This window comes from Hylaeus volcanicus, chromosome 4, assembly GCF_026283585.1.
Source record: "Hylaeus volcanicus isolate JK05 chromosome 4, UHH_iyHylVolc1.0_haploid, whole genome shotgun sequence".
Taxonomy (NCBI): Eukaryota; Metazoa; Arthropoda; class Insecta; order Hymenoptera; family Colletidae; genus Hylaeus; species Hylaeus volcanicus.
The window spans coordinates 15,531,573-15,546,753 of NC_071979.1; the positions used below are offsets into that span (position 1 = coordinate 15,531,573).

At 36.5% G+C, this 15,181-nt stretch overlaps 2 protein-coding genes across 3 annotated transcripts in view; one reads left to right on the plus strand and one right to left on the minus strand.

The window, feature by feature from the left end:
• The window catches only part of LOC128875686 (ubiquitin-like protein 3), a 102,043-nt gene extending 90,287 nt beyond the window's left edge, over positions 1–11,756 (minus strand). The window contains exon 1 of the mRNA XM_054121500.1: positions 11,383–11,756. Coding sequence (XP_053977475.1) covers positions 11,383–11,412 — 30 coding nt within the window. The 5' untranslated portion in view covers positions 11,413–11,756. The remainder of the gene's footprint in view (positions 1–11,382) is intronic.
• Positions 11,757–11,959: 203 nt separating this feature from the next.
• On the plus strand, positions 11,960–14,782 carry LOC128875684 (tetratricopeptide repeat protein 5-like). 2 transcript variants are annotated; one of them, XM_054121496.1, is made up of 8 exons: positions 11,960–12,566; positions 12,776–13,126; positions 13,206–13,448; positions 13,519–13,572; positions 13,663–13,848; positions 13,972–14,144; positions 14,238–14,382; positions 14,454–14,782. In XM_054121496.1, exons 1-8 carry the CDS (start codon positions 12,483–12,485, stop codon positions 14,571–14,573), a joined length of 1,356 nt encoding a protein of 451 aa, XP_053977471.1. In that variant the 5' UTR covers positions 11,960–12,482; the 3' UTR covers positions 14,574–14,782. The 2 variants fall into 2 exon arrangements, with proteins under 2 accessions (XP_053977471.1, XP_053977470.1); XM_054121495.1 differs by having other exon boundaries at positions 14,238–14,782.
• Positions 14,783–15,181: the final 399 nt, after the last annotated feature.

Genomic DNA, 15,181 nt, shown 5'->3' on the forward strand with positions numbered 1-15,181 from the left:
TCGAGCCTCTGTATGGTGGTAACGAATCGAACCGGCAATTGCGATGCGAGAATATGGTCCAGATGCAATCAGTCCGAATGTGGCACGCCAATATATGCTTAACGTATCATGAATTTCACAGGATCTAACTCACGAAATTTACATATACTGGCAATTGTTCTCGCACGACGAAACATTTCCGTGGCAATAAAAAAGAAGACACAGCGTAACGGTTCCCCGGACTCATTCCACGCGAAATCGGACACTAAATGAAACAGCATCTCAGATTTTTGTACAAATTTGAGTATGTTGTACCCTTTAGTGATATTTAAAATTATGGATTTTGCAGGTGTTTGAAAATCGGTCTTTTTTTCATTAATACATTTCTTTCATAATTGGTACCTCTTGAATTAATAGACGAACGAGGATGGACCTTTGCCAAGTTTGATTTAACAAGACTGCAAAAGCACGCTATAAACGTCATAGAAACTATAAAACGAAAGAAAAAAGTGCTTAAAGCGAGGAATTGTAAACGTATGATACAGTTGCAATGCAAACGTGTTACCATAGCAGACAGAAAAAGTAACACGAAATAAAGGTAAACCTTTGAATAAAAGTGCTGGAACGACGCGCAAACAATTAAAACAGCGTAACTTCCAAGTGTGATGCAGCGGTTTCCTTTGTCTCTGTTTTAAGTGATGGTAATTTGCCACGACCTGCGAATTACGTAAGCCAGCCGGTTCACGCGGAACAATCACCGTCGAGCGAACTTTTCGTCAATAATAAGAAACAATATTTGGAAAACTCCAAACCAACACTATTCATTACGTTTCGACTCTTTGAGTCGTTTAAATTTAAAAAGGTGGTTACCTTTTATAACCTACTATATTTTCACGTATTAAACATTTACTCATGGTTATCTTATATGTATATTTCTGACTTCACTTCGATCTGTATTGTGTATCAGAAAGCACGCTTCATATATTAAAGAGTTTATATATTTCCACGTGCCGGGTTCTTCATTTTCACACCCACTTTTTTTACTAAATGAACGAATGCGATCATATTGTCCCAGTCAAAAACCATAACAAAGTGCAACGAAATTTTCGAAATATCGATATTCATGAAAATTGTAACCAACCTTTTATATTTTACTCTAAACCGAATTATAATAATTAGACTGCGAATTTCATCCATTCGTGATATAAACTTATGAAATAAATGCATGCTAAACATAAACGAAAGGTATGTGCACTTGTGCAAAATGAAATAATAATATTATTATATTAATTGTAGAATATATTTAATACACATTGTGTACATTTTTGAAAGGATTTCTATCACTGTACATTATAAATAAATAAAATCCGTAGATTATTTATTATAATTCGGTTTTGAGTAAAATATAAAAGATTGGTTAAAATTTTAATGGGTGTTGTGCATAATTGTAATTGTAATTGTATAACAATAATTGTAATTGTAATAACAATAATTGTACTTATTTTGGGAATACGTAGCAATAAACTAGCGCTATTTCCAGACTGCCAAACACTGGGTCCTTACGACTGCACTTACAAGCCTCTCTATTGATACTTCCGTGAAACGTTTACACAATAAACGAAGTCCGACGCGTTCCAGGCGCTCTTGAACGTGTGCATGGCCAGCGCGTGCCGCGACAAATTTTTATTTGCTTGGTGCGTAAACAGGACCGGTTCCTTATGAGCCTCTGCCTTGCCGTCTCAATATAGATCCCCTCTCTCCCTCCCATTAATGAGGTTTCCGTAGTACGGGTGTAAACATGGGCACGTGTTGTTCCCGGCGAGCAAAAGAACAAGGGATTTAAAATAGAATGGGGAAATGGTTCCAAGACGAGTTTGCGAGCGCGAAGGGGTCTCGAGTATTCTCGACGGAGGTCGTAAGGGTCGTATTCGCGGATAACCGTAACGTAAACGTCGAGGCGACATTGTTATGCAAAAAGTACCCTCTCTTTTCGTACCTGGGGGTTTTATTGAATATTTACCGAGGCATACTATGAAATATGCTTGTACTGTTCAACATATTAAATTGTATTTTACTTGACGAGGTGAGTGGAGTAGAAGGATAATACAGTAGTACCTCGATTATTGCAACGGATGGAGGCTAAAACACCTGCAATAATCAAGGTAGCCATTCCAGTGAGTAATAGCTCTGCGTAACCTGTTCCCACTACCACCTCAAACCTTACTTATTGCTTAGCGACCATCCCCTCTACCTGTCGACGCCATACAATGATCGAAGCCCTCGTGAAATAATCGAGGTTCTCCCGTAGTTCTGAATTTAAATGAAGACTTAAGAGTGTGTTGCAAAAAGTTCATATTTTGAAAGTTCTAAACTGGAGAAACTGGCTCTTGGACGAGCCAACCTTCCTCATGTTGGGCAGTTTGCCTTGATCCTGAGTCACTTAGAAGTGGGGTACGCACGCATCGATCGCGTTACGCTTCGAATGCTGGCGTTGGCCGAGCCCCGGCCTCGAAATCGTGTCTGCCCGTATTGCCCCTTTGCTTTTCAGTAGGTCACGATATATCGTAAAAGCCAAACAAGTATCTCTAGCTAGCCAGTTAAAAAGGCCGAATCACCAGTGGCAACGCGAACTTTTTGAGTGAATGGTGAACATGTTACAAGCGTAACCGCGTTACTCGCAACAAGCAAACGAACACAGACCTGTAACCGGTAGTTTCTGCTTTGAAAACACCGGGACATCAAAAGAGGTCGAGCGGGAGCCGTAAAACAAAAATGAAGGTACGATTTACTTCTTGTGTATAAAACCACCTTTGGGTTTTAGAATGCGAACTGTCTTTTTGTAACAGTACTACGATGCCTGGATAGAATTACGATGTGTTCTCCAGGTGGAAATTCTAATTAAATATACATGTGTAGAAGTACAGGTCCATCAATTCAGATGAAGCTTGGTACAAATGTTGATTGGTCTCGTGTATGAACTATGTATGCAGTTGTTTGTCGATATTGCTTTTCGACTTGAGAGAAGAATAGCCTTCCATGGGAGCCATTATATTCGTGTATCTTCGTATTGGACTTGAGAGAAGAATAGCCTTCCATGGGAGCCATTATATTCGTGTATCTTCGTATTGGAAAAGGATTAGAATGAAAGTTGTACAGCTGTGGTACGTTTACTGAAATTAGCAGCAATTATATAGCTTATGGTCGTAAGACTCTTGCGGCATTAGATCCTTACCATGTCTGGATCTCTGACGGAAGCTGATTCTAATTTGGCGAAACGCAGGAATTATTTTCCACAAATGGACAAAGTTTGCATCCAAAAAACACGAAACAGGATTGAAGGTTAAAAAGCGCGGAAGTCTCACGAATCTTGAACTCCGATTGGCTACTTTTTGAATCAATTAGCAGGATTCGATATTTACGGGACAAAAATATGGAAACTGATATTTATTCGTAATTAAACAAGAATGAATTAAGAGTTATTGGTGTTGTAAGTATGAATCTATGCTAGGGTTAAATTGCACCAACTTTATAAAACACAAAGGAGGTTTTTGTCGTTAAAATCTACCTAAGTAGATTCGTCTGTACTTCTTTTTGTGCTAATGAGTTTCAAACGTGCCTCGTCCATGAGTCATCCTTTTGTTTCAATTGAATACCTGTCACTTGTACGTTACTTGTAACCTTGCAGCTCGTTCGATACTTTCAGATACAGTCACAGAACCTTTATTCTCATTTTCAATAAACTTTCACCGCGTGATTTGATCATTTAACATTCACAGAGAGGTTTGTAAGTGTAAAAGGAAGCACTAAAATTTGGCAGTTTAAAAACAGACACATGTGTATAATGAATTTGGAGTTGGTAAACTAATTAAATTTAAATTTGTTCCACATATTTACTCCTTTTGAAAATTCTGACTGAATAATACTCGTTTAAATCTAAAAATTGAATGCCATTCTCATTCAATTTTCACGCAGAACAACCTAGTCACGGTTCGTACCGCTCTCCGAAATCTACATATAAGAATTTGGTGACACGATTTCTCGCTTTCACTCAAACGAGATTTCGGTACCACTTTTGCGGGAGAAAAAATAAAAGGCACCAGTAGGTTAACACGTTCGCTACCATGCGTCACATACGTATGATTCGATTCAGGTGAGAAACAACATCACGTACCTGTGACGGCAATGATTTCCTATTTTACGTCCGTATAAACAACTGCAATAACACAACCAATGTCACATTATGATTGATATATTATTCAGAATAATCATTTAGTCCATTTAATATAGTTTACGCGTACACTGGTGAAACATCGAATTGAATAAAATTAGTACAAATGTAACCTGATCTGTAACCATTCATTTTACAACTGAACGGCGACAACTACCGCGTCAAACGAATGCAAAAATACCTTCTGATCGTGATTTTATTTTTCCTTGTTCCACTGGGAATGATTTATCGAACATTAATATGTAAATCAATTCTTGTTGATTGCTAATAAATATGTTACGAACAAAATATACTGAATTTATACGATGTATAAAATACAACGTGTTATTTGGCTTCTCAAAGGCTGGATTATAACTTTCCGTTTCTTATTATTAATTCCTACTTCCAGTACAGTAAATTACGCGCGATAAACCAGATTTTGCAATCGCTATCCTACGACGCAATTAAACATTTGCAATTGTAACGTCGCTGCTTCGTCACTGTTTTATCGGACAAAACTCCATACTCAAGGAGTCACGCACGCGACTTGGGATAGAGACTAACTAAGAGTCTGATATACAGTACTGTTCAAATGTATAGGCATCCATTGAAGTTTCTATAACCCTTTCTATTCGTAATATTAGGTTCTCCTAAAAGTTTCTTTCGTTTTAGTAGTAAATAATTCATACACGGTATTTTAGGTTTCATGTTACATTACAGATTTGTGAGAGATTCATTTGATCCATTACTGTTATAACATTAACTTCCAAGAGATGAGGTTGTCTATTTAAATAAATACTGGCACATGGAATAGATGAGTGCAAGTTACGAAAGAAACTTTTAGGACAACCTAATATACGAGTCTAATACTTTTGCCCATGCGTGTGTTTCTAACGTAAGGGAGGGAAAAAATAAGCGTGCCGGTAGGGTGGCTCTCGACAAGGAAAATCGATTTAAACGTTTCACAAAAGCGGATTCACCTTGATCCGTTCTCTGGCCGTTCTTCGACTGGCGATGGACAGCTCGACTTTCAGTTCTACCAACAACGGTTGGAGGCCTGATACCAGGAACCCAGACGAAGAGGGAAGGGAGGCTTTCGTTACGGTATATTGTGTGCGTTAGAAGAAACATCCATTGTCCGAGGCCGCTTATACGGATCCCTTTTTTCATCGAAGAAAAGAAATACGTTCGTTCTGTTCGTTAATCGACCTTGACCGTGCCTTGTCCGATAGCAACGACAATGGCAGACGGTTGCAACGAAACCCGTGTACGCGTTCTCTACATCAGACTTTGTATAGCCTTCGTACCCGCAGACTTTCCAACAAAACAAATGTTGATACTTCGCGTATCAACCCCGAGTAAAATGAACGCTTGGATTCAGCGACGATCGAACTTTAGAGTATCTTGGAAACACGTGGAGGGGCTATAAAGATTGCCTCTGACAATGAGCGATATTTACGATGTGAAAGAAAACCATTCTTGCGTCTATAAAAATGTGTGTTTCACGATAGCGATGCTATTAATCAATTCTAGATTAGATTGACGGGCTTCGGAATAATTGCGACTAGTAATTATTGTAGTGTTCGAGCAAGCTTTACATGTTCATGGGAAAGAGGAGATATATAAACTAGTATTAGCTATGAAATAATATAAAATTATACTTAAAATGAAAATGAAAAATAGAATTTTGGAGTAACGAATCGTTTCAGCTATTTTACTATTGTTTGTTTTAAATTAATTTACAACGAATAGCAAGTTTTTATTATAGTTAGTTTGTTCATAGCATAATTTAAGAAACACTCCAAATTATGGGATCGTATCAGTTGTATAACAATGGTTGTATCAGTAGTTCCGGTTGTTTTTGGAAACAACTGATGCATTTCGAAAATGATACGATATCCGCTTGCATCATTAAAGTAATACAAAACTAGTATAATTAATATGCTTCATCGATAGTTTGCATATTAATTGTCCGTCATGCGTATTTATAACTTCAAATACACAATGTGTATGAATTATACAGAGTGAGGGAGCCTAAAGTGTTACAGAGTTATAATACCTGAACTATCGTGGATACCAAAAAATTGTATACATTATAAGATTATTATAGGTAGATAGATTATAGGCTACATTATAAGATTATAAGAAAGATTATAAGAAAAAGATATTGTTCTTTGTATACTATTAGGGTCGTCACGCGAAATCATACAGTGAATAAGAAGACATTCAGAAGAAAACAGAAGAAGGCTCGCTTAAAAGTTACTAGTGTCATTACTTGAAATTATTTAGTAGTTTCATTCTTTAAAAAAGCAATTGTTTAAGAGCATCTAACAATGATAATAACTACCTATTAGATAGTAGAAATTACGCCCTTCAATTTGAATTTTGTTAGAGTCGATTTGGGCGATTCTACGCAGAGTCATGACACTTTAAAATCACATTCATTTTTATACATAAACAATTGTTTAAGAGCATCTAACAATGATAATAACTGTCTATTAGATAGTAGAAATTGCGCTTTGAATTTTGAATTTTGTTAGAATCGAATCGGACGATTCTACACCGAGTTACGGTACCCCAAAGTTTCCTATTTTATAGACAATTATGAATGAATGATTGGTCTACGTCAATACCCGGAAATGTGTACGCATGTAATAAAGTAGAAAAAATCGTAAACACAGTAGTATTTCCTGGAAGAAGGGTAGATTCCCACAATGAAGCGTAGTATTTTGACATCAATCACCCTTACGGAGTTTCCCTTGAATATCTACAGTTCCTTTCGAACGATTTGGATGAAACTTGGTATCCAGAGTTTTTGGGGTCGCTGATTCCAAATCTAAACTCAAATTTAACAAATTCAAAATGGCGGACGCGGTGTAGCGGGACAAAATGCGAAAAATGATTCGATTTGGATGAAACTTGGTACTCTTAATTTGAAATTTGAAAATTCAAAATGGCGGATCCAGTATGATAGGACAAAATGCTAAAAATGATTGATAAAATTTACTCTAACGAACGATACAAAGTTTTACTTTAATAACTAAAATTTTGCTGCAAAGTGAGAAACACTTTTTCGCACAATTAAAGATTCGTTCGAGCGGAATTTACTTCCAAACGGAATAAACATTCCTAAAGGGCAACTCGTTTCGCTCAGTTCGATGAGAATTCTTTTCAAATAAGATACTCTTGATACAGGTTAAGATTCGTTCAAGCAAAAGTTTGTCTTCAAACGAAACGAAACTTCTTGATGGTAAAATCGTTGGTTCGGTTAAACGAGAGATGTTTTCAAATAAGAAATAATCCTAGGTAAGAGCAACGTTTCTTAAGATTACTTGAACGAAGTACAAGAATCAAATAAGAACGAGGACGACAATTATATTTAATATCCGTTCTATTATTTAAAGTGAAAACTCACTTCCAAATAAAATTAAAATTAATGATAATAATTGTTAATTCTAATACTTATTAAGTTCGTTGAGAACTATTTATTGCTTTCTTGGTAATACAGTCCCCCAAGATAAAATAATTAAATGATAAAGTATCAGCTATGTGAACCTGGCACCCGACTTTGCAAAAATTAATTTTTTTTATAGAAATTGATAGTATTTCGTTTGTACTTGATTGTATCACCAATAGTTTCGTTTGTACCTTCGTCAATTAATAAATAAAAAAAATTAAAAAAAAAAAAGGCCAGCACCCGACATTGAGATTTTTGAAATCTGTTTTTCTCCAATTCTTTAGAATCATTTTTACCCGTTTGTACCGCTTTTCGTTTCGTTTGTATCTCAATAGTTCAAATTTTACAAGCAATTGTTGATACGGTTGAATTGTAAAATTTAAACTACTGAGGTACACAAACGAAACGAAAAGCGGTACAAATAGGTACAAACGATTCTAAAGAATAGGGAAAAAACAGATTTTAAAAATCTCAATGTCGGGTGCTGGTCATTTTTTTATTTTTTTTTTTAATTTATTAATTGATGAAAGTACAAACGAAACTATTGGTGGTACAATCAAGTACAAACAAAATACTATCATTTTCCATAAAAAAAATTAATTTTTGAAAAGTCGGGTGCCAGATTCACATAGTTTGAAGTATCGACAGTTTAAAAGGCCGCCACGTTTGCGACTCGACAGTGGAATAGTACTTTGCCATGAATTCCAATTTGCACGATTAATTGTAACGAAACTAACCTTCTCGGTGTCGTAATTCCTAGCGGAAAACATTTCTTAATTGAAAACTCGCCTACAGCGTAACGTTGTTGTTCGATTTTTTCCTTCGCTGTACGAACACGTAGAAACAGTCGTCAATTTTTACGTAATCATTAAAAACTCATCGAACTCGTCGTATAAAAGTAATTTAAGAATATTTGAAAAGGTCACCTTGAAACACAAGACACTGCTAAAATGGTCAAAGGTCACAAATACACGACTTTGCAAAAGGTTATATAATTTAGAAACACAACTCTACATAAACCAGTTATGGAGAAAAATAGTTCTATGTACATACACTACGAACTTCTATGAACGCTTTGATTGTGTCTAATAAATTCATTTAAAATTTTTAAATTGCATCGAAGATGAAGTATCTCTATCGTCATAAAAATGTCAAAAAATGTCAATAAAAACATCAAAGAAGTTAAACCTTTTTGCTTGAACTGAATATGTATGGCCAAGAATAGTTCGACCTTCAGCCACGGGAAATTAAAAGGCAATCGACGGTGTCGAAAATTAACGGGACAATTCGTCGTTCCGAGCAATTCTTATTTGTCTTTGTTCTCGTCGGCTTTATCTCGCGACGATAAATCTCCATTCAGCGCAACGAAGAGTAATCAATACCGACAATGAATCGCCAAAGGAAGACCGTGCGAAAATAGACGAGAACGACGTGCATAATCGGGGCTGCACAAATATTTGCATCTATTTTACGCTCTATCGATGTCACTGAATTTTGGATGCGCGCGATATTTTTAGACGCGATAGGCCGGGTTGATCTATTCTCTGCAACGCGTATGCATATTCCGTGGGGTTACAACGTCGCTTCGTTCGCTGATTTAATAATACCCACAAGAGAGACACACAGTTGGTACCGACGTTTTTCGAGGGAGACGGAGGTCAAATTATAAAGGCCAATTAGTAAAAGGTACTTCAAAGAGTGTTTGAGGATTTTGTAGTTTGATCGAACTCAGATGGTATGGAGTATATTAGATTTTTAAATTATAAATGAAAGATGATGTCACGATCACGCTGAGAAATGTATCTTGCTTTTAAAAGACAAGACTCGAAAGCCTCTTTTATAGACAAATTAGAGATATTTCTCCGTGGCTATCAAGGTCTAGGGAGAAAGAAAATTAACCTCATGTATGATACGATTAATAGTCTTGTTAAAAACTGCAGTTCTTGTTTTCACTGCCTCTTATAAAAAGTGACAAATTCGCGTGGATTGTAACAGCTTGGCAGACTCAAGGACGAGGGGTGAAACTGTGAGATGTATACAAAACATATGAGCCGGTATATAAGAATGTACATTCCTTCAATAGATATGAATTCGTCTAAATTAAACTATAGGTTTCATGTGCCCAAATAAATGTGAAGTTTATTCATGTGCACATTGCTAATGAAGATTTATTTGGAAAAATCGAACCTACCATTTAATTTAGACAAATTACTCCAAATAGATATAGAGGGTACGAATAGTTATGGGACTGACTGTTTGCTCCATTATGTTTAAAGATTCACATCCAAACATTATCACACTAAATTGCACAGTTCCAAAGATAGATTTTTATTCGTCATTCGAAATTTGTTTCGAAATGAGAATTTCGCCCAATCGTGTATCCCCCTCGCGAGACAAAAGGTGAATCGATAGGAGACAGCGGCAACACACAAAGCCCTTATATATCGCGCGTAACGCGATTGGTGCCAATTAAACAGTCTCGTTAGAGCGCCGTTGAGAGCCCACTTTGCAGAGGAGTCGAGACTTTGTAAAAATTGCGCCCGCCATCCAGGTAACTCAAAGCACACGGAGAACGTTCGCGACACAATTAATTCACAGGTAGCAGCGAACGAGTGGGAACGGAACGGCGAGTGCTCTTAACGCGAAAAGGTAAATCTACGAGTGAAATCGTGGATGGAACGAAAAGAAACCGAAATGAAAATCCCAAGGTATCGAAGGCGCGCGCGTTAATTAATCGCTGGCGTAAATTTACGACCGGCACCGAAACAACGGCCAGAGCAAATGCCATCAGAAAGCAAATTTACCGCCCATAACGGCGCTCCTCGTACTCTCCGACCGTAAAACCACAATGTGTACCGATTCACGATCGATCAAGTATCAAATTATATCGCGCGGACCGATTCAGTTCATCGTTGAACTTTAAACGTCAAACGATCGAGTCCTTGCATACATTCAGTTCTCAAGTTAAACGAACTTGTGGCTCCACTTTGTTTTCCAATCTTAAATTTTCGTCGTAAAGAAGAGACATATCTTAATTTCAAAGGGGAACTGTGTTGAATCTAGATTTTGGAAATTTGAGATTTGGAGTAACAATGGAAAATTCGAATTTTCTAAATTTATATGAATTTAGCCAGTGATTTCATCATTTTTGAAGGTAAAATTAAATGGCACAGTAGAAAAAAAAGATCAGTCCTAGTCACATTTTAATCAATGCTCCAAAGAGAAGAATTAATCGACACTCCATGTTCCCTCTCGCGGTACCACATATTTCTCAACTAGAGATCTTTCTTTCCCCGTGCGATACACGCTATTTGGGAAGCTTTCGAATAAATTAACCGCGCAAGTGGAGGACTCGACTGTTCCGTAGAGTCGAGTACTCCGTAAATGTCGCGGTGGTGTTCAAGCTAGAGATTCGAAGGAAGTGTGACGATAATGCGATGTCAACGTGTGAAAAGAAAAGATAGAAGTATCGCTGGATGCGAGGGTGCGCATCCGTTGTTTAATCGGGGGAAAAAGAATAACCGACGTGTGTGGCGGGCATCTCATTGATCCGAGGGAAATTTTACGCATTGGCGGTTCCATGGCCGTGACTTAGTGAATAAAAGTGCGGCTACGTGAAACATTGCTATGCGATCGGTATCGAACGATCCGGTTGGGTATTGCGTGAATGCGAAGGATAAAGGAGAAAGAGGAGGCGGAAGGGTGCGGTAGACATGTTAGACGAAGTGACAAGACTTACCTTGTCTGAGGGTATGTTGCGCGAACTCATCGTAGATGGTGACAAGGGGGTGTCGCGAGGAATCCAGAGGCCGTCCGTAATTTGACCCAAAGCTGACTTTCCCGAATGGCACAGGTATTAACAAACGGTGACAGCAGTGAATAAGCCAGTGCGACGCACTACTCGATGAAAACACACTCACGCACAGCTCACTATTCCGGGACCATTTCGGCCCGAGCCTTCGCTGCCCCGATCACTCACTCCGACACCTGTCGTTACTTGTACATGTCGGGCGCAAAGTATTTGGGTAACATGTTGCGGATAATGCACGGAATACGCTCTCTAGATTGCACCGCACGCACCCACCGTCCCAGTCTCGGAGCCAAACACATAAAATGGCGATCCTGAGACGATGCAGCCTTCTGGGGAAGCTTCGGTCACGAAGTACGCGATCAACTACTAGAAGCCTCTTTGATGTTCTTCGCTAGTGGCAGTGGGGGTAGTCGGTCGCGCCATTCGGGGAACTTCGGAACCACGGCATGCGAACTAAGCTTGCTGTAAATATACAAGGAATCTCTTCTACCACAAACCTTTATATTTCTTCACATTTTGTATACACAGAAAAAATACAACAAACAATATTCTTTAGTCCACGTTAAATCAAATATTGTACTGTAAAGTACAACCTACTTAACAATTTTCGAGGAATCAGCATGAATGAACTTGCGTCATTTCATTCAAGACACCCAGTATACACAATCTAAAATTGTAAACAACTTAAAGCGCTCTTTTTATGACGAATGTTGATCTTTTTTCGTAAAGCAAATTTTGCATGAATTTTTCATTATTGTATCGCTTTGTAATTAGTAATAAAGTAGGTTATATCGATCACATTTAATATTATTGTAAACGCTACCTTACTTTGGTGGCACATTAATATTAGCATATAACCTCCTTAGTCACTCTGAAGTTTTGACAGTTGCGAATGATAGATTACATTGCTTTGTAAAAGCATTAATTCGCATGTAGTCGTGAATTATGAATAAAACTGCGTACTTCATGTATATTTGACGTACAATGGAATATCTGTGATAAACCTTTTATCAAAATACTGTTAAAAAATGTCTGCAATTATAGATGATAAAGTGGTTGCAGGAGCACAATCTGCGAATGTTGTTAAAGAAGATCCTATTGTAGCTTTAACGGTACATATTACCGTTTTAATGACAACATTTATATAATTAGTACATTCCTGTGTATTTTTTCCTCGCATCATAAAATATAACCTTACTCCATTTCCTCCAAATTTATCCCAACACATCATTTACTCCAACGATTCTAACATTCAAACTACATTAATACTTGCTTTTCAAATTATTTTCTAATCCTCTGATAGTTATATTAACTATTTTAGGAGAAAGTAAATGCATTATATTTTTTTCGAGATCATTACTTTGAGAATCGTTCCATCGAGGAAGCAATTAAAAAGAATGGTGATGTAGAGAAACAAATGAAAGATACCATAAACAAATTTGATGAATGTAAAGGATATGAAATTGATGGCTCACGGGCAAAATATTATTACCTGAAGGGAAAAGCCTTAAATGTTACAGAACGTTTTATACCTCAAGCAGAAGAATTATTAACTAAGGCAGTCAAATTAGAACCTAACTTAGTAGAAGCATGGAATGAATTAGGAGAATGTTATTGGAAAAACGATGATATTCAACAAGCAAAAAATTGTTTTGTTGGTGCTTTACGACATGTAAACCTTTTTCTTCTTAATAGTATAGCTACATACTATTTTTTTAAAACTTATTGTAATATAATTACAAATATTATAGGGTAGAAATAAAGTATCTTTACGAAATCTGTCAATGGTACTTAGGCAGGAACCAGCTTCTAATACAGAGCAACGAATAAAAAATATACAACAAGGATTGGAATATGCTAAAGAAGCAGTTAGTCTTGATACAACAGATGGTACATCCTGGGCAATTCTAGGAAATGGCTATTTGTCTTCCTTCTTTACGGTAGCAAAGAATCCTGGAACTTTATCCTACTGCATGTCAGCTTATATGCAAGCAGTGAGTCATTTATGTAGCATTAGAATTCAATTATCTAGCTATAGCACAATGATTCATAAATTATTTTTAGGAAAAAGATATTGTAGCAGGGAGCAATTCTCATTTATTTTATAATAAAGCAGTGGTAGGTATTCTTTAATTTCTGAGTTATTATACAACAGTTTGAAGACATCTAATAATTTGTATTTGTTTGAATAAATAACAATGGTACTAGGTTTTGAAGTATCAAGAAGATTATTGCACGGCGTTGAAGTCGTTTGAAAGAGCAATGTTGTTAGATCCAATATGGGAAACACCACGTCAGAAAAGGGATGAATTGTTACAATATTTAAAGGATGTACAAAGTTTAGTAAACAATAATGGAAAAGTCAAACCGAAGAGATTGTACCAAATGATACGGGTATCTACAAATTCTTATACGTTATATTTTTTCTATGTTTTGGACTATGACTTTGCAATGCTTTTAAACATAACGTATGACGCTCGTACATATACATATTTATAGGTTTCTGATTAAATGTAGGCTTTGGATGTTAAACATTTGGGACCATATAAAGGTGGCTCTTTCACTTCCGGCCAAAAAACTGTAAAATTAGATTTAGTAGCCTTGAAAGATTTGGCTATTGGAATCAATCCGGAGAAGGTTGTATTTGGGAAAGTAGTATGTTGGATACAAGATACCGATTGTGTACCTTTGTAAGTATTCTCTGTAACGTTTAAAGAAACAGTCCAAAATAGGAAACAGTATTTATTACCTTAATTAATAAATATATATATATAACTTTACAGCGCTTTTTGTCTTGTTGATGAAGAAAAAACGTGTATTGCTGTAACAATATACAACTTAGCCAAAGGTCGCGGTGTTACTGTCGGAGATTCTGTTGCTATACCTGAGCCTTTTGTTATCCATCAGAAGTTTTCCTACCTCAATAATGTTGGTATACCGTTTATAAATCATGTAAAAATTACTACTTCCGGTAGCTACATGTGCGTTTCTTTTTCCAGGACTTTGATTTCAAAACGGTACGAGTTGAAACGCCAGTCGTATTGGTTGTTAACGGAAAGAAACTAGGTAGGGAGCAACAAGCCTCTGCGATATTTCACACTTTTAAAAAAACCGATTGAACATAACCTATAATCCGCGGATTATAGTGAAACATAGTTGACAACAAAACTTTCCTATAACTCGGTTACGGACATGTGTCAATAGCCGATATGATATTTGAATTTTGAGTCGAAGTATTATTACATTCATAGAAATTAAATAATCTTACCGCAGTCAATTTTGCTGGAGTTAGGCGGATATATATATATATATATATATTGTTGCGTGTTCACTTGTAAAGATATCGTTCGAGGAGCAATTCAATTTTAAAATAGTTTTACGTAATTTGTTTTTTTTTACATGAAAGTTCACATCACATATGTATCGTTACATTTTATTTATGTTGTTAACTAATAAATAAACCTAGGGTACTCCGAAATTTTGTGCGTGCCGAATTAGGAAATCTCAAAACATAGATGTAATGTGAGTACTCGAGGTTTCTTTGTTTGCTTAAATGTCAGTTACAACATAATTTATACATGGTACAGTTGAATTACGTATAAAAATACTGATTCTCGCAACACGCGCTTATGTATTTTTTAAAAAACAGAATCAAACTCAACACAAAAGAGAAAAACTCGCGAATCTTGTTTCTAAATTTATCGCAATATTTTTTTAACCGATCAAA